We start from the raw sequence: 18,220 nt of genomic DNA, 5'->3' as shown, positions 1-18,220 counted from the left end.
ACAGGTGCTGGGCTGAAGCCAGCCTGGCTCAGAAGGGACCCAAATATCATTCCCAGGTGGAAGCTTATGGGACATGAGCTTGGTGGATCTCAGACCATTCCTGTTGGACCAGCGTTGAGCACGCCGACCCCACCTGGTAATTACCACTGACTGTCCCCTGGCTGGCAGGCTTAGCAGACACACCTGACAGGGCCATGGTGCTTTAACTCTCCTCTTGACCTTAGAGAGAGGCCGAGTGGCCAGGTGGCATGGGAAGCTCGCACAGCTGCTGGCCTGCGGATAGCTCAATACTTGGGCCCCCCAGAGCTGAGTAACCATCGCCTTTCCCCGGGATGTGTCCAAATGAGACCCAACGGAGACACCCGGTGGCCGAAACAGGCTTCCGTTTGCCCACTGTCTTGTGGACATCCCCACTGGGGGGCTCTTACTGGCTGACAGGAATCCCCACCAAGAAAGTGCTGTGTCCAAGGTCCCGGCAGCCACTGACATCAACTCAGCACAAGAGGGAGGGCACAGGATGGAAAATAGTCCCCTGGTGCCTCCCCCAGCAGACGGTGGGGCCAAGAAATATCTGCCCCAAGCCAAGAGGCTCAGGCTGATGAGGCAGAGACTGGGGGAAGAGGCCTCAGGACAGGGAGTGCAGAAGGCCGGGAGCCTGGATGGATGCCCCGTGGGCTGTGCTGAAGGGCGGATAGCGAGCTCAGGCCGTGACTCACCGGTGGGGCCAACTCCCCATTGGCAATGATCTTGGCGATCAGCTCCCACTTCCTGTCGCTAGGGGCGCAGTGGATCATCCGGCTGCGCAAGATTTCCCCGACGGAGATGCAGACGAAGCCGAAGCGGGAGGCAATCTTGGTGCTCTGAGTGCCCTTCCCGCTGCCAGGGCCTCCTGGCGAGCAAGAGAGGGCCCGGGAGGCATTGCACACCTACCTGAGCCCCCCACGTCCTGGCCAAGAGACAATTCCCTTGTCCTGCTCATTTCTGCCCAGGTTGCCCCCAACGAGGTACATGTGCCAGTAAGTTACCACCTCGCGGCCCTGGAGAAGCTCCAGGGGTATTTGCCATGTGCTTAGAGCCAGAGAACATGGGATCTGCTCCTGGCTGCCCAGGTGCTCATGGGTTTTATCAGGCAGGGGCAAGCGTCCTTAGGTGGACAGCAGGTAACGCACCAGCACAGACAGAGGTGCTGGGGTCGATTCCCCTGCACGGGATCAGCCGGCTTCAGTTGCCTTCACTGAGCTGAGCAAGGAGCCTCTGACACGGCCCCTGAGTTCCCGTCACTGACTACCGAGGCCTGGTTCTTCATGCCCGTACACTGGGGTTATCAGGAGGGAACCAGTGGCATAGCACTGGCACAAGTCGGGGGAGAAGCTGGTTGCAGACATTGAAGGGGCTGAGGCCATTTCCCCTGAATGCCAACAACAACATATGTAACTGAGACCCCGATTAAACGTCCTCCAAACTCAGCAGGACTGGAAGGGAAACAGAGGAGGAAGCAGCCAGTTTGGGGAGTAATAGTCCTTCTCCAGCACCTCCCATTCCACCATCTCACAGTGCTTAACACACACGGCTGGATTAACTCTTTCCAGTCCTCTGCACAGCAGGGCAGCACTGTGCCCATTTTACAGATGAGGCAATAGAGACTTGCAAACCTCCCTTTTTCTTAGTATGTGACTGTCCAAGAGAGAAAGCGGCTGAGGATCACAGCAGCATTTTCTGTAAACTGAGTGTTTAGGCAGCCACCCAGGAGAATCAGGTGCCCACCCAGCTGATTAGCAGAGCACCCACAGTGCTGGCATGTGTTTCTATGGGTGGTGCACATTAGCATATGCTTCAGTGCACAGAACAAAATTTGTTCTGCCCATGGATAGAAAAAATTAGAGGGACCCCAGATTACAGGATGTTTCTTCATCTGACTCCCATCTCTGTCCCTCCACCCTTCCTCTGTCTTTCCTCCCCTCCCCCTCCCATATCCCTCGGCCCCTCCCCAGAGAGGTTATCGAAGCTGCATCCTACAGCTGCAGGTCAGAGCAAGATTCTCACCAATCACAAAGACAATTCTGGGGCGGGACCTGCTGGGGTCGAACACGTCATACTCCTGGATCAGGCCAGTGGTTTCTGTCATGTCGGAGTCGCTCTCGATGGAGAACTGGCTCTGGATGGGTGGCAGACAGCTGTACCAGTGGTAGGGTCCTGCCAGGGCGTCTGCGGGAGAAACAGAGGCCAAGCATCAGTGGCAGTGGGATGACACACGGCACCCTCAGGGGGCGGAGGATACAGTGAGGAGCTGGCCTGAGTGCACACAGGGACAGGGGTGTGAATTTACAAACGGGTCATCTAAGATAGAGAAACGTGCAGGTCTGGGCATGTGCAGAGGAACGCAGGCCACTGCCAGCATGGGGAAGATGTGTGTACACACACAGGCGTGGATCTGTGGGCGTTTGCAGCAGCAGTGTCTTTGTGTCACTGGCATTTACTCAGGTCCCTGAGAACTGCCCCCAAGCAGTCCTGCCCCCATGTGGGAACTCTTAGCAACCCCCCAACAGATGCCAGCTCAAGGTACAGCTCACCTGTCCAGAACATGGGCTTCTTCCCCTGCCCGCCATTGATGGGGGGTAAGGTCCGCTGCTCCTGGCCAATGAAAGTGTCCCATTGCACCTTCTCTGGACCACCCAGCTGCCGGACCTTCTGCAAGCAGTGCTCCAGGTAGTCGATGGGGTCCTCTGGGCAGTAGTACATCAGGCCTGTTAGCATGCTCTGGGGAGAGAGCAGCAAGAGATCAGGCAAGGCAGGGAACAGATGGGGACTTGGGTGGTATAATGCTGCAGAGCTGAGGCTGGAGAACAGCTCGGCAGTGGGGAAGTGTTCATAGTTCCAGAGTGCTGGGCTCACCCCTGGGCAGCTGCATGGTTCTGAGGCTTCGGCAGAGGGGTGGAGAGGGGCCAGCCACACTGAGGGGATGGAGGCCAGAGAGGTGCTTGGCCCTTTAGGAGCCTGGCAGGACATTGTAACCCAAGTTTCTGTGTGTGTTTGTGCAGGGACTCAGGCTCTCATTACACTGCAGGGGGCCTGGGACTGGGTCTCTTTGACACCCAGTATTTTGCAGTCCAAAGAGTCAGTGAGCAAAGCCGGACTATACTCAGGAGTGAGGAGGAACCTTCCTCCGAAGCTTTTGGTACCAAGCTGTGAATACAGGACACCGGACTGGCTGGACCCTGGGCCTGAGCTGGTCCTAGGAGGAAGAGAAGTGACCTAGGGACGTCTGCCATGCCAGCACTCAGCCAGTGCACAAGCACACTCATGAGAAGGATGCTGCATGCAGGATTTAACCAAGCTGCTCTCTACACAGATTCCAAGCAGCTAAGAGCAAACTTTCCTCCCAGCGCCCTCTAGGGACACAAGGCAGGTGAAGGGCTGTCTGGGGCTCGGTGGGTCGGAAGTAGCAGCAGCACCTTCAGATTTCTCCACGACCCTGAGAAAATCCGACTGCAGGACAGAAAAGGGGGCCCAGAGGGTGGCAGAAAGGCAGGCAGGAGTACACCCAGTGGCCAAAGTTGGTGCTGCAGGGCTGGGGATTCCCTTGTGAGCCCTGGGACTTGGGGATCTCGAGAAGGAAAGCTCTGGAGAGGGGTCCCAAAAGAAACTCCACCACCAGGGGCTTTGCAGCCCCAAGGCAGGAGACATGGGAGAGGTGGGCAGGGCCCAGATCCTCCAAAGATCTTTGAGGATGTGGCCAAAAACAACTCACGTGACTTATATCCCAACCTAGGCCTGGACCACCTCCTCTGTTATTCCACACTGCCGTTTGGAGAGCCCTGTGCCAAGACACAGCCACGTTTCCCTGCCACCCTGAAACATACAGGGAGTTCCAGCACGGAGCCAGGATTAAACCATCTCCCTAACTGGCAGGGCAGGGAGTCTACTGCTTAGAACAATGCGATGGGCATGAGGAGAATGGGGTTTTGTTTCTGGCTATGCTACTGACTCACTGTGCAACCTTGGACAAATCACTTTATTTCTCCAGGCCTGTTGCCGTCTTTGTCCCACAGCACTAACCATACTGGTCCACACTGAGGGAAGGTGCATTATTACAGCTCAGCACCCAGATTCCTCTCTCACCAGCAATGTTACATACCACGTTACCTCCGCTTGTAGGCAACCAGTGCTGGGCAGCCTCCACTGTTACAGCAGCTACTCTAATGTGCACAGCTCACACTGGGCTCACCAAACTCAGACATAACTCACCTGCATTGTTCTCTGTGCTCGTCCCCAGCTTCCAAGCAGGGAGACGTGCCAGCACAGAACGGCACCTGGGAACCAGCACAGCGGCTGTACGCTGGCTGTGGGCCAGAGTCCACCAACCTGATGCTGGGAGCACCTTGGGGTGCAGCTCACAGGGTGGAAGAAACTAGGGTGAGCAGTGGAGTAAGGTCCTAACTGGTGTGCATGAAGGTGATGGAATCCACCCTGTTGTATGGGTGCTTCGCAGAGCCAGGATCCCTAAAGTATTTCACAATTACAAACTAACTAATCCTCTGATTGGCCCACTGAGACAGGCACCTACAGAAGAGCAAAGTGCAGCACAGGGGAGTGACTGCTTAACAAAAACCAGGCAATCCTGTGGCACCTTGAAGACTAGCAACTGCATTTATGAGGTCATGAGCTTTTGGGGGGGAAGGGGAGAAGCCCCACTTCTTCAGATCTGTAGACAATGTAAACCTGAGGAAGTGGGTCTCACCCACGAAAGGTCGTTATAAACCTAATAAATAAAAACAAAAAAGCAGTCCAGTAGCACTTTAAAGACTAACAAAATAATTTATTAGGTGATGAGCTTTCGTGGGACAGACCCACTTCTTCAGACCATAGCCAGACCAGAACAGACTCAATATTTAAGGCACAGAGAACCAAACATAGTAATCAAGGTTGACAAATCAGAAAAATATTATCAAGGTGAGCAAATGAGAGAGTAGAGGGGCAGAAGGGCAGGGGTGTCAAGAATTGGATTAAGCCAAGTATGCAAAAGAGCCCCTGTAATGACCTAAAAAATCTCCATCCTGGTTCAAACCACGCGTTAATGTGTCATATTTAAATATAAAAGAGAGTTTGTCCACATATCTATTCTGGAGAGACCATCACTGCACCTGTGCTGCTGGACTGCTTGTTTGTTTTGATAGTACATAGACTAGCACGGCTTTCTCTTTGTTACTAATAAATAAGTTTGTTAGTTTTTACGGTGCCAGAAGATTGCTTGGTTTTTGTGAAGCTACAGACTAACCTGGCTCCTCCTCTGATGACTTGCCTAAGAAGACAAAGAAAAGGCAGGAAAAGAACCCAGGTGTCCTGCTCCCCTGCTCCAACCACTCAGCTAACCTGTCTCTCTCTCAGTGGGTGCTGCCCCGGGGATCCTAACACCACAACAGGCTGTGTGACCTTCGTACGAGAACCAGAGAGCCCCAGTGAGGGACAAGCACAGTCTCTTGGGTCCAGGACCAGATGAGCACAGCCGCTAAGCTACATGATCATAGAGGCTCCCGCACTCCTGTGGCCCAAGGGCCGCAAAGCACAGGGGGACTCAGCCAAGCGACTCCCTGCAGGTGGGAAGATCACCTCCTTGAGTCCCACCAGAGCTGGTGTTGCTGCTCACTTGCTACCTTCACCAGCCACAGCTCCGCAGCTCGCTCCTTTCCCCAGCGGTGTTTGCTAACAGCCACCGCGAGAAGCAGCCAGTTCTCCCACTACTCACAGCAGCTAGGAACAAAACTGCAGGGGAGAGCTTCACCCCGGAACAAAGACAACTGCGGGGGATTTGCCCCCTGGCACCTTTCAAAGCGGCTTCTTCAAGTCAGGGCGCAGGCCTGCGGGGAGGCTGCGCTCCCAGGCAGGCCCCAGCAGTTTGCATGTTGGTGGGCTCGTCCGGAAGTGCCTTTCCCGCTGGCGAGCAATGACGCCCAGCGAGCGAGCTCCAAGCGCTGCAGAGATGTTACTGATTTGAGGCCCAGAAGAGCTCATTAGATCCTCTGGTCCGCCGGATCGAGGCCGGGGAATCTCATCCAGTTCCCCCAGCGCTGAGCTCCATCACTAGAGCACATCTTCTGGAAAGGCCTCACCAGAGGGACTCCAGTGCTGGCCTGGGGAGGTTGTAGCTACTGTGAACAAAACAGCGTCTTATTTCTGCTCTGGATTTGCCTGGCCCCAGTTCTCCCCGTTCCTCTCTCTGTGCATTCAGGTGACCACAAGTGCCTGGGTGGTTTCCTCCCCGTGGATGTCCCTGCACACAGGGAGCTGGGCTCAGAGAGGGGAGGGGACTCGACCAAGTGACAGAGCCAGGAGGGGCACGCAGGAAGGGGCTCCGAGGTCAGCAGACCCACCCACCCTTCACACCCTTGCACTGAGAGCCATGCCATGGGGAGGGGGGACACGGCATTCATACAGGCCTTGGACTGAAGGGGTATTTTACAGGGCCATGCTCAGCACACTGCCGGCAGTGTTCCCTGTAAGGTGAGTGCTTGGGAAGCCATCCAGGAGAGATCCGGCTGCTGCCCAGCGGTGCACCCACAGCTGGCAGCGGGTGTTTCTAAGGGTGGTGCACATCCACACATGCCTGGGTGCACAGAACATTTATTCCGCCCATGGGTGGAAAAAATTAGAACCTTTCCTGGCCCCTCTGCCAAGTCAGACTAAACACCCCTCTCCTGCTGCCTTCTCCTGCTTTCCCCAGGTCCTCTCCTGAGTCTCTTCCCCGGTCCCTGCACTTGATAGCAGAGCCGCCCTGCAGGAGGAGTTTCTCCAGCTGCAATGGGAGCAGCGGGTCAGCCCTCTTTCCGGCCTGGCGTGCCAAGTGAGTGCAGGATCGGGTCCCCGTGCAGCTCTCCGGGTCCCAGCAAATTGCTGAGAGAGCCCTAAGTTCCCCGTGCTAGGACAGAAAACGAACCCTGCAGTGAGCCAGGTCCTGCGTGCTGGGTGCAATTCTGAATGAGCAGTCAAATAAACAAAGCCCTGGCACAGCCGACAGGCTCCCACCCACGGAGGAGCCAACCGTCACTCCCCTCAGGAGGGGGACCGGACTGAAGCACTCTCTGGACCTGTACTGGATGCTTTCTAACAGCAGATGCTCCAGCCAGCCCCAAGCCAGAAGCTGAAGTTCCCACATCACCTGTTTGACTGGTGCAAGGGCTGGTGCTGGAACGGGAGCTCTGCAGGGAAGGGTGGGGGGCAGCACCAGCCTGGTCCCAGGAACGTTGGCACTTTCCGTACCCATGCCGCCCAGCACGCAGGAAAGGAGAGAGTCTCTGCGTAAAGCCCACATGACACATGGACAGGAGGCGCACACGCATCTGTTAGCCAGACGCTGTATCCTGCAGAAGCCAGGGCTGCCCAGAAGCATTGCCAGAGGACGGACAGACAGACACACACACACAAGGCACCATCTGATTTGGACAGGTATTTTTTGAATCCCTGGAGTGCTCTGGGCCATTGAGAAGCACCCAGCAAAGAGCAGGCAATCCTCCTCATGCTACAAGGGTTGACAGCGCTCAGGATCCATGGGTGAAACACCTGAGGAGTCATCTGGGTTCCCTTCGGGTGACATTTACACTGACAACAGCTGGTCCATGTGAAGGGTTGAAGTGCTGCAGAGACTCCGAATTTCGCTCTCCCTTAGAAACCATCTACAGCTTTTTGCAACAGGGAAGGCCATAAATTCCGACCCTCAGGCTCCAAGGCATAAGCTGATCCCCAGCAGGGGTCAGGGGGAAATTCTTCCTGGGGCCGAGTGCATAAGAGCCCCCTAGCCAGCGACCACAGAAACCAGCAGGAGATGTGGGCCAGACCTCTGGGGCTGTGCATCCTCATTCCGTTTCTCTCTGCTCCACTCGGTGTTTTAGCGCCAGCCCCTCACAAAACACCGATAAGGTTATTCGCGTGAGCTGCTGCTGCCGGAACCCATTTTATCGCTGCTCCATAATATTCCTCCTGCTCTCAGAGCCAGAGCCCAACAGTCTGGAGCTGATTTCACTGCTTGGGCCACCCTCGGCCTCATTTGTAAGGACAGTGGCGAGTGTCTCCAGTAACTCGATAACGGAGACTCTCCGATGCTGGCCTTGTTGCTCTGGTCTCGGTGCTTCACGCACCCATGGGGCTAAACTCTCGACTCCATTGCTCCAGGCGTCCTTTGAAATAGTAGCTCTGCTTTTAGGGCATAGCTCATGGGCTGTTTCTCCTGCTCCCTTGTACCTGCCCCGTGCCCCGCACGGCCTTGTGAAACAGGAAGCACACGGGTATGTCAAACCAAACCGTGCGGTCTCACTTCATGGGGGCGTTGTGGGTGGGGGAGAAGCCGCCCTGCCCCAGAGTTAAACAGCTGAGCGCTCGCTCTGAAAAACGGACGGCGCTTCTGCAAGCTCGACAAGATGCACCTGCTGGGGAATGGGCTCTGGAGCAGCGCATCGACCAGCCGCTCGTGGAAGAATGACCAGATACCCCAGGTTAAAAATGCCGCCCCAAGAGCCTCCCCACAACCTCCCACTAAGGCAAATGGGGTCAGTTCCGGTCAGGGGCCCTGTCGCTGCTCACCTCCCTGATCTAGACCCAGGGAGAGACCCGGGGGCAAGGCCTGAGGAGAATCAGGCCCATCTCCCAGCCCAGGCAGGGCATTGGGTCAGAAGGGCGAGGAAGCGGGCACCCCATGTAGTTCTAGAGTGAGAGCCTGACTTACGCCGGGCAGGCTGGGGAGGCCAGAAGGCAAGGGGGGACCTGCACCCCCAGCTGTGCTGCATCTCTAGGCAGGATGGGCTTGGCTGTTGCTAGGTCCTTCCACCTGGCTGCTGGGTCTTACCAACAGGGGTGGGGGAGAGGTGGACGGGGGGGAGGGAGGGTGGCAGGAGGTGTGAGGGGAGGAAGATGGAGGGAGGCAGGGGATGGGGGTGGGGAGAAAGGTGAGGGGGAGGGAGGGACAGTGGGTGTGAGGGGAGAGGGAGGGGAGGCAGGGGGCATATGATGGGTCTGAAGGGAGGTGAAGATGAGGAAGACCAGCAGGGGTGTGAAGCGAGAGGGAGTGAGGATGGCAAAAGACAAGTGTGGGAGGAGGTGAAGGGGAGTGGGTCAGGGGATGGAGTGCGGGGGGAGATGAAGGCAGTGGGGGCAAGGGACAGGGTGCTGAGGAGGTGAAGGGAGGGGAGGCAGGGGATGGGGTGCGGAGGAGGTGAAGGGAGGGGACAGGGAAAGTGTACGGGAGAGGTGAAGGGGGGCAGGGGAAGGGGTGCAGGGGGAGGTGAAGGGAGGGAGGCAGAGGATGGGGTGGGGGGAAGGGGACGGGGAGGGGGCAGGGTGAGCGGGAGGTGAAGGGGAGGGGGCAGAGGAAGGGGTGCAGAGGAAGTGAAGGGAGGGGGCAGGGAAAGGTGTACAGGGGAGGTGAAGGGGAGGGGGCAGGGGAAAGAGTGTGGGGGGAGGTGAAGGGAGGGGGCAGGGGACAGGGTGTAGGGGAGGGGGCAAGGGATGGGGTGGGGGGAGGCAAAGGGGAGGGGTCAGGGTACGGGTGGAGGTGAAGGGGAGGGGGGCAGGAGATGGGGGTGGGGGAAGGTGAAGGGGCGGGCAGGAGATGGGGGTGGGGGAAGGTGAAGGGGAGGGGCCAGGGGACGGGGTGCGGGGGAAGATGAAGGGAGGGGGCAATGGACGGGGTGGGGGGACAGATGTTGGGGTGTTAGGGATGGGGTGCGGGGGGAGGTGTAGGGAGGGGGGCAGGGGACGGGATCCGGGGAGGTGAAGTGGAGGGGGGCAGGGGATGGGGAGGGTGCAGGAGAGGGGGTGCAGGGGGAGGCAAAGGGAGGGGGCAAGGGAGGGGGTGCAGTGGAGGTGAAGGGGAGGGGGCAGAGGATGGGGCGGGGGAGGTGAAGGGGAGGGGGGAGGTGAAGGGAGGGGCACAGGAGACGGGGTGGGGGAGGTGAAGGGGTGGGGGACAGGGGACGGGGTGTGAGGGGAGGTGAAGGGGGGGCAGGGGATGGGGGAGATGAAGGGGAGGGGGCAGGGGACAGCATGCGGGGGGGAAGGGGAAGGGGGCAGGGTGCGGGGAAGGTGAAAAGGAGGGGGGCAAGCGATGGGGTGGGGGGAGGCAAAGGGGAGGGGGCAGGGTGCGGGTGGAGGTGAAGGGGAGGGGGCAGGGGACGGGGCGGGGGAAGGTGACGAGAGGGGGGCAGGGGATGGGGTGCGGGTGGAGGTGAAGGGGAGGGAGCAGAGGACGGGGGTGGAAGAGATGAAGGGGGTGTTGGGGACGGTTTGCGGGGGGAGGTGAAGGGGAGGGGGGCAGGGGACAGGGTGTGGGGGAGGTGAAGAGGAGGGGGAAGGGGACGGGGGGCAGGGGAAGGGGGCAGGGGACAGGGTGTGGGGGGAGGGGACAGAGAGGGGGCAGGGGACGGGGGGCAGGGAATTGAAGGGGAGGGGGGCAGGGGATGGAGCGTGGGAGAAGTTAAGGGGACGGGGCAGGGGACGGGATGCGGGGGAGGGGGATGGGGGCATGGGACAGGGTGCGGGGGGAGGCAAAGGGAGCGGGGCAAGGAACGGGACGGGGGAGGTGAAGGGAGGGGCAGGGGACTAGAGTGGGGGAGGTGAAGGGGAGGGGGGAAGTGGCAGGGGACGGGGTGCGGGAGAGGTGAAGGGGGTGTCAGGGGACGGGGTGCAGGGGAGGCGAAGGGGAGGGGGTGGGGGGAGGCGAAGGGGGTGTCAGGGGACGGGGTGCGGGGGAGGCGAAGGGGAGGGGGTGGGGGGAGGCGAAGGGGTGTCAGGGGACGGGGTGCGGGGGAGGCGAAGGGGAGGGGGTGGTGGGAGGCGAAGGGGGTGTCAGGGGACGGGGTGCGGGGGAGGCGAAGGGGAGGGGGTGGGGGGAGGCGAAGGGGTGTCAGGGGACGGGGTGCGGGGGAGGCGAAGGGGGTGTCAGGGGACGGGGTGCGGGGGAGGCGAAGGGGAGGGGGTGGGGGGAGGCGAAGGGGGTGTCAGGGGACGGGGTGCGGGGGAGGCGAAGGGGAGGGGGTGGGGGGAGGCGAAGGGGGTGTCAGGGGACGGGGTGCGGGGGAGGCGAAGGGGAGGGGGTGCGGGAGAGGTGAAGGGGGTGTCAGGGGATGGGGTGCAGGGGAGGCGAAGGGGAGGGGGTGCGGGAGAGGTGAAGGGGGTGTCAGGGGATGGGGTGCAGGGGAGGCGAAGGGGAGGGGGTGGGGGGAGGCGAAGAGGGTGTCAGGGGACGGGGTGCGGGGGAGGCGAAGGGGAGGGGGTGGGGGGAGGCGAAGGGGGTGTCAGGGGACGGGGTGCGGGGGAGGCGAAGGGGAGGGGGTGGGGGGAGGCGAAGGGGGTGTCAGGGGACGGGGTGCGGGGGAGGCGAAGGGGAAGGGGTGGTGGGAGGCGAAGGGGGTGTCAGGGGACGGGGTGCGGGGGAGGCGAAGGGGAAGGGGTGGTGGGAGGCGAAGGGGGTGTCGGGACGGGGTGCGGGGGAGGCGAAGGGGAGGGGGTGGTGGGAGGCGAAGGGGGTGTCAGGGGACGGGGTGCGGGGGAGGCGAAGGGGAGGGGGTGGGGGGAGGCGAAGGGGGTGTCAGGGGACGGGGTGCGGGGGAGGCGAAGGGGAGGGGGTGCGGGAGAGGCGAAGGGGGTGTCAGGGGATGGGGTGCAGGGGAGGCGAAGGGGAGGGGGTGCGGGAGAGGTGAAGGGGGTGTCAGGGGATGGGGTGCAGGGGAGGCGAAGGGGAGGGGGTGGGGGGAGGCGAAGAGGGTGTCAGGGGACGGGGTGCGGGGGAGGCGAAGGGGAGGGGGTGGGGGGAGGCGAAGGGGGTGTCAGGGGACGGGGTGCGGGGGAGGCGAAGGGGAGGGGGTGGGGGGAGGCGAAGGGGGTGTCAGGGGATGGGGTGCAGGGGAGGCGAAGGGGAGGGGGTGCGGGAGAGGTGAAGGGGGTGTCAGGGGATGGGGTGCAGGGGAGGCGAAGGGGAGGGGGTGGGGGGAGGCGAAGAGGGTGTCAGGGGACGGGGTGCGGGGGAGGCGAAGGGGAGGGGGTGGGGGGAGGCGAAGGGGGTGTCAGGGGACGGGGTGCGGGGGAGGCGAAGGGGAGGGGGTGGGGGGAGGCGAAGGGGGTGTCAGGGGACGGGGTGCGGGGGAGGCGAAGGGGAGGGGGTGGGGGGAGGCGAAGGGGGTGTCAGGGGACGGGGTGCGGGGGAGGCGAAGGGGAGGGGGTGGTGGGAGGCGAAGGGGGTGTCGGGACGGGGTGCGGGGGAGGCGAAGGGGAGGGGGTGGGGGGAGGCGAAGGGGGTGTCAGGGGACGGGGTGCGGGGGAGGCGAAGGGGAAGGGGTGGTGGGAGGCGAAGGGGGTGTCAGGGGACGGGGCGGGGGCCGGGGACCCAGTGCGGCGGAGCTGGATGCACACCCGGACCGGGGCACGCTGCCCCCCCCACTCCCCTCTCGGGCGCCGCCCCGCCCCCGCCCCGCTCACCTCGAAGAGCTGCGGGATCCCCCGCCGCGAGAGATAGTCCTTCCCCTCCGCCGCGCTCATGCTGCTCCCGCAGCGCCGGCCCGGTCGGGCTGGCTCCTCCCGCGGGCGGGGGCTCCCTCCCGCCTCCTCCCGCCCTGCTCCGGGGGCTGCGGCCGGGGAACAGCCGGCAGCGGGGTTGGGGCGCAGGTTCTGGCGGGGAGGTGCAGCTGTTGGGTCCCAGGCTGGTGGGGGTGCAGAATGCTGGGGGAGGAGGAGGAGCAGGTTATAGGGCAGGGGGCAGCAGGGTCGGGGTTATGGGGCAGGGGACGGGAGCGGGGGAAATGAAGGGAAGGGGAGGGGAGGGGCGGGGAGGGGAGGGGACAGGGTGGGAGAGGTGAAGGGGAGGCGAAGGGGGTGTCAGGGGACGGGGTGCGGGGGAGGTGCAGGGGATGGGGGCGGAGGAGGTGAAGGGGCAGGGGGCAGGGGACCAGGGGAGGGAGAGGTGCAGGATCTGGGGCTGCAGGATCTGGCGGGGTGGCACAGACTGCTGGGTCCCAGGATGCTGGGGGAGGATGGGCAGGTTGTGGGTCCAGGGCTGAGGGAGGAAGGGCTGGTTGTGGGTCCAGGGCAGGGGAAGCAGGGTCAGGTTGTGGGTCCAGGGCTGGGGGAGGAAGGGCAGGTTGTGGGCCCGGGGGTGGGGGAGGAAGGGCAGGTTGTGGGTCCAGGGCTGGGGGAGGAAGGGCAGGTTGTGGGCCCTGGGCCTGAGCAGGTTGTGGGCCGGGGCTGAGGGAGGGCACAAGGGACACTGGCCACCCACTGCCCCAGGCATTCTGCGGGCCATGGTTGTTGCTTTTTCACACCAGGCCCAAGTTTGAATTGGGAGCATGGGCAGGCACGGCCAGGGCAGCTTTGCGGGAGGGGCTCCCAAAGAGGAGGTGGGTCTGCCCGCTCCGCAAGGAGGCCGGTTGGGAAGTGCCTGGGGGCAGAAGAGCCAGTCCAGCCTTCCCCAGCTCCCCGCAGCCTGGGGCAGAGCGTGCAGGGAAGACCTGGAAACGTGAGACCGTGGTTCGGCAGCTGAGAAGGCAAGGCTGGCAGACACCCCAGAGCTACCGACTGTTGCGGCGTGGCATAGAGCCAGGAGCTGCCTCCCACTCGCCCCTGCCTGGAGGTGTTACCTCTGCCCCCAGCGCTGGATAGCATCACCTGTCCTCACCAGTGATCAGGTTCCCCTTGCGGCCGTCTTTTGGCTGCCAGTGTCCGCTGGGCAACGGAGTGGAGGAGAAAAAGGCTACGCCTTGAATTGCTGCAATAAAACACAAGCCCTCGCTCCCCCTTGTCTCTTCTCCAGCCTATAAACAAGCAGGTCTGTTTCCACGTAGCTTTGCAGCAGCCCTGATCCTGCCCTGCCCCCAGCTTGAGGACCCCACAAATGTGCAGGATCTATTAGCTGTAATGGGGTATGTAGAGGCCTCAGGGGGGATCAGGGTCCTACTGCATGAGGCTGGACCCACACAGCAACAATGACCTCTTCCCAGCCAGCGCCCGGTTTGAGTAACCAGCAGCGCCTTTATCTTCCCATTAGCTCTGCAGAGTCACTTTCCCTGCAGGACCTGCACATCGGAAGCCCAGATGCTGGAATAGCTGCAGGGGTGGTTATAGACTTATAGCAACTTGGGCTTTGCACTGCAGTTTAATCACTTATTTCCAGGGGACTCTAGCAAAGTGTAGTTGACACCCTGCTTCTCTCCAGCACCACAAACTGGTCCTTGGTTGTCTTGTGTGGGTCAGATTTTGTCAGGGCCTCGACGTCCTCACTATGTATCCTGCACCCACCACCCATGTATCTGAGCTCTCAGCTATTAACAGATGTATCCTCACAATGTGCCTGAAGGGCAGTGAAGGGGTGTGATCCCAGGGCGAACTCACAGGGAAATTAAAGGCTTTTCCCATAGTACTTTCTCCCTTCCACTCTACCCAGGGGCCTAGCAGACATGGAAGGCACTGCTCTTGGGAAGCTCACGTGATACACCAGATTTCCGCTTTTCAGAGGCATTCACACTGGAGACAGAGAACGAGCCAAGCTGGAGAAGAAGCTGGAGCTATTGTGGGGCCGGTGCTGACACAGCTGAAGAAGCTGGCGGTATTGTAGAGCCCTAGCCCACAATGACACTGCTGGGGGAAGTTCATAGTGCTGGCACCAAGAAGGTGCAAGACACTTCAAGGACCCAAATCTGTTCCACTGTGAGCAGCAGCCATTGCTAGAGGTTGGGGCAGCCTCTCTCCCAGCCCTTGGAACAAGGAAAGACCCAAATTCACAGAAATGCGCTGGCTGAAATCATAGCAATATTTATTCCCTTACAAATCATTACAAAACATTTACACCTTGCTGGTTGAACAGACGATCTGATGCCGGGAGAAAACAGGAAGCAGTAAAACCAGCCAAGGCTGTCTGATTTGATATGTTGACACTTAAGCAGCCCATGAGGATCTGGGCCCGTGTGTTGAGTGCAGTGACCTGCAGTCAGAGTGGGCCTGCCCCTGAGCTAGCTGAAGTGAGTGTCTGGCAGTGATCTGTCTGTGCTAGCCTGGGCCTTCTCATACTTTGAACCCCTCAAAGGGGCTTGGCCAGGTAGTTTAGGCTCAACAACTAGCATTTTTACAGTGGTATATTCTGATGAGCTGATAATAAGCCTTTGCACACCATGTGTGAGGCTCTCACATGGTAAATGACACCTCAGCAATGCCCCTGTGAGCTATATTACAATCACGATTCCCATTTGACAGATGGGAAACTGAGGCACAGGGCAGCTGTAACGCAGGGCAGCTGTTGCATCAAGAACAGAATCCAGGAGTGCTGTCGAACTGTTTGAACATAAGACAACTGGATTCTTAGTACCCTGTCTGTTTGGTTTTCAAATCTATGACTCCACGGGTGAAATATATATAAGTTGTGGACCTACAAGCAAAACTTCGCATTTACCTCTGGCTGCCTGCACAGCAGCAGGAGCAAACAAACACTTTCTCTGGTGCCGTTCTGACACGATCCATGCAGCTCCTGGACAAACAACGGATGTTGTGGTCAGACAAGGAGCTACAGAGGTTAATGCTGCTATTAAATCAAGAGGCAGGCCAGAGAGCCATTCAAAACACTGGAAAAGGCCCCTGCTTGCCAGTTGGAAGAAGACATTTCATTGCACTTCAGTTCTTCCACAGCTCAAACAATGGAGGGGGTGAAAAAAAGCAACCCTTGGCACCGTTTATTTGCTCTGCTAGTTATTTCGATAGCAAAAAAGTCTCATATGTAATGGTTTCACATTGTGCTCTGTAGTCATCGAGATTTTGACATTAAGGTTCCATTTACAGCTTTGAAAGGATTAATAAACAGTCAACAGATCTCTTAACTGGCTAACCTATTGTTACTAAAGAGCCTGCTGGGTTGCTTACAACCAGGGCTCATTACCACATATGCCTTCTATTGATGTGCTTCTAATTACAAGCTACTCGTTTATGTAACACGCTTCTAACTTCTGTTTGTCATTTATTAAGCCTTTACAAATCCACCTTTACATTCAAGAGTGACTCATCTTTACAGGAGCTACCTGGACGAGCAACTTTACCATCGCGCTCAAAGGATCGTGCACAGAATGGGTTAAACAGATCAGCTATTCACAGGAGCACAGAAGAGTAGCAGCACAGAAAATCAACCTGAAGACGATCAACCCTATTTCCTCTATTGCATTCTCCAGGACCCCGTTGAATTTTGCAGAATTTACTGGCAGAGTAAAAGACACACAGCTGAGTTTTCCAAAGGGTCCTAGACGCATTAGGGGAGCCAGGCATCTCACCAGCCCACAGGCACAACGATGCAGATGGGGGTCAGACTGACAAACTGACACCACAAGAGCATCCTACTGGGTACCTTCTAAGTCGTCTTCCCTCAACACAGTTGATCCCGTCTTCCCTCCCCCTGCTCCTTGAGAACTGTATAAAACAGATGAACAACAAGGTTAGGAAACCAACACAAATACAACGACCAGAAAAACCCTGCTCTCACTGTCAGTGTTGCTTTGACCACCCCCCAAAGGTCCTGGCTATGGTGGGAAAGTAGCAGCTCCATAGCCTGCAGACTGAAGGAAGGGTAGCTGGGATTGCTGCACTGCCTGGGGACTTCTTCCCCTGGCTCTATCCTACAGGGTTGCAGGAATGGTTAGAATAGGCACTGTTGAGCACAGTGAGATTACAGCTGGGGACGCCTTGCTTCTTGTGTTCTCAATAGCCCGGGGGTCACCTGACGCTTAGTCACACAGGTAGAAATCCAGAGCCTCTCCACTGTGCGTAGTACCCGAGAGCAGAGTTCGTTCCCACCAGTGGATCTAGATTTGGCTGCTCTTCTGTGGCCTGGGGGAGAAATGGCATTTCTGCCACAGAGGGACATTTGTCAGTTTCAAGGTCCCCTTCCCATCTCCTCGCCATCATTCCTCTGCACGTGTCCCCTCCCGCCACCCAAAGCAGAAGGGGACAATCACCTCTTGTGGGTTCAACCACAGTCCAGATGATGGCACGAGGCTCATTCCCACTTGTGGGGTACAGGAGCCAGGGGGGGGTGAATCAACTCCCAGCTCAAACACCCCTGACAGAACTCCGCTCCCCAGCTGCACGGAGCACACCTCTGTGGGAGGGAGGTGGGTTCCGAATGAACCCCCGCAGGTGGAGATCAGAGCTGACAGGTTTTCCTCCAGCACCTCTCGTTGTCACACGCTTGCTTCCAAAGGCTGCTGTTATGCTACAGTCACAGGGCTTAATCCCGACCTCGTTCGCTTTGGCTCTGTGGGGGGTTCAGCTTTGGCAGGCTGGCTGCTGATCGACATTGGGGGATTGACACAGGATCAGCTGGGCCCCTGCACTGTCACCAGTTTGGTCAGGTTACTCCAGGGCCCAATCCCACAGCCCTGCTGGAGGGAAGATCTGGCCCACCCCGTTTGGGCTGTTGTTATAAAAGACTGCAGTCATTCAACTGGGAGATTTTCAGCAGCTGTTGCCAAGGCCCAGGCAAGGACAAAATCCAACCTGGTGGATGACTAGGAAGCTTCCGCTGGCCCCACATGGATGTACACTTCCCCGCAGCCCCTGATTGCTGGGGAAGGCGGAGAGGTAGAGCGGCCCTGAGAAATGGCTGAGGCAGGCTGGAGATGTGAGAACAGGACAGAGTGGAGCCTGGGAGTAAACACCAGGGCTATGAGTTGAGATCCCTCCTTCTGCCTCTGGTGCTGTCATTTCCCCCAGAGCAGAGTAACAGCAAACCCCAATGGGAGCACCTCACACCTACCCTACCTGAGGCAACGGGGATCAAGCGGCAGGCCGCAACCACGCGGACAACAGAGCCGTGTTTGACTGACACCTGCACAGGGTCCCCCTCAGCTGTGCGAGAGCACAGACCAAGCCATGTCCAGCAAGCAGACAGCGAATACCCTCCCAGGTAGTTATGATCACCTATTACCAAGTCTCAGTGTTTTGATTTAAGGAGCTCTCCGCGCCCTGGGCCATAACAGATGCAGAGGCCAGGACCAGAGGCAGTCGAGCAGGACAGGGAGCAGAGAGGCGCATGGCTCCTGGTAAGTCAATTCCCTCCCGCCTGTGCCCCGGTTGGAGATGCTGAGGGTAGAAGTTCCATGGCCACAGGCCTGCTGTCCTCTCAGACCCCGGGGCCACTCCCTCCCTGGCGCACCCCTGTCACTGGCAAGCGGAGAGACGTGAGAGATGGGGGTCGCCAATGGCACCAGCA

At 59.3% G+C, this 18,220-nt stretch overlaps 1 protein-coding gene across 2 annotated transcripts in view; it reads right to left on the bottom strand.

Annotated features, from left to right (window-relative positions):
* Positions 1–12,541, bottom strand: part of AK1 (adenylate kinase 1) — a 50,453-nt gene extending 37,912 nt beyond the window's left edge. The window contains exons 1-4 of one of the 2 annotated variants that reach the window (XM_075015527.1): positions 12,460–12,541; positions 2,571–2,757; positions 2,044–2,205; positions 717–889 (exon numbers count right to left, since the gene is read on the bottom strand). In XM_075015527.1, the coding sequence (XP_074871628.1) occupies positions 717–889; positions 2,044–2,205; positions 2,571–2,757; positions 12,460–12,519 (582 nt within the window). In that variant the 5' untranslated portion in view covers positions 12,520–12,541. The remainder of the gene's footprint in view (positions 1–716; positions 890–2,043; positions 2,206–2,570; positions 2,758–12,459) is intronic. The other variant, XM_075015529.1, reaches the window with a different exon arrangement.
* Between the last annotated feature and the right edge of the window lie 5,679 nt (positions 12,542–18,220).

Source organism: Carettochelys insculpta, chromosome 21, assembly GCF_033958435.1.
Source record: "Carettochelys insculpta isolate YL-2023 chromosome 21, ASM3395843v1, whole genome shotgun sequence".
NCBI classification, from domain to species: domain Eukaryota; kingdom Metazoa; phylum Chordata; order Testudines; family Carettochelyidae; genus Carettochelys; species Carettochelys insculpta.
This window is presented reverse-complemented; position numbering and strand designations above follow the sequence as displayed.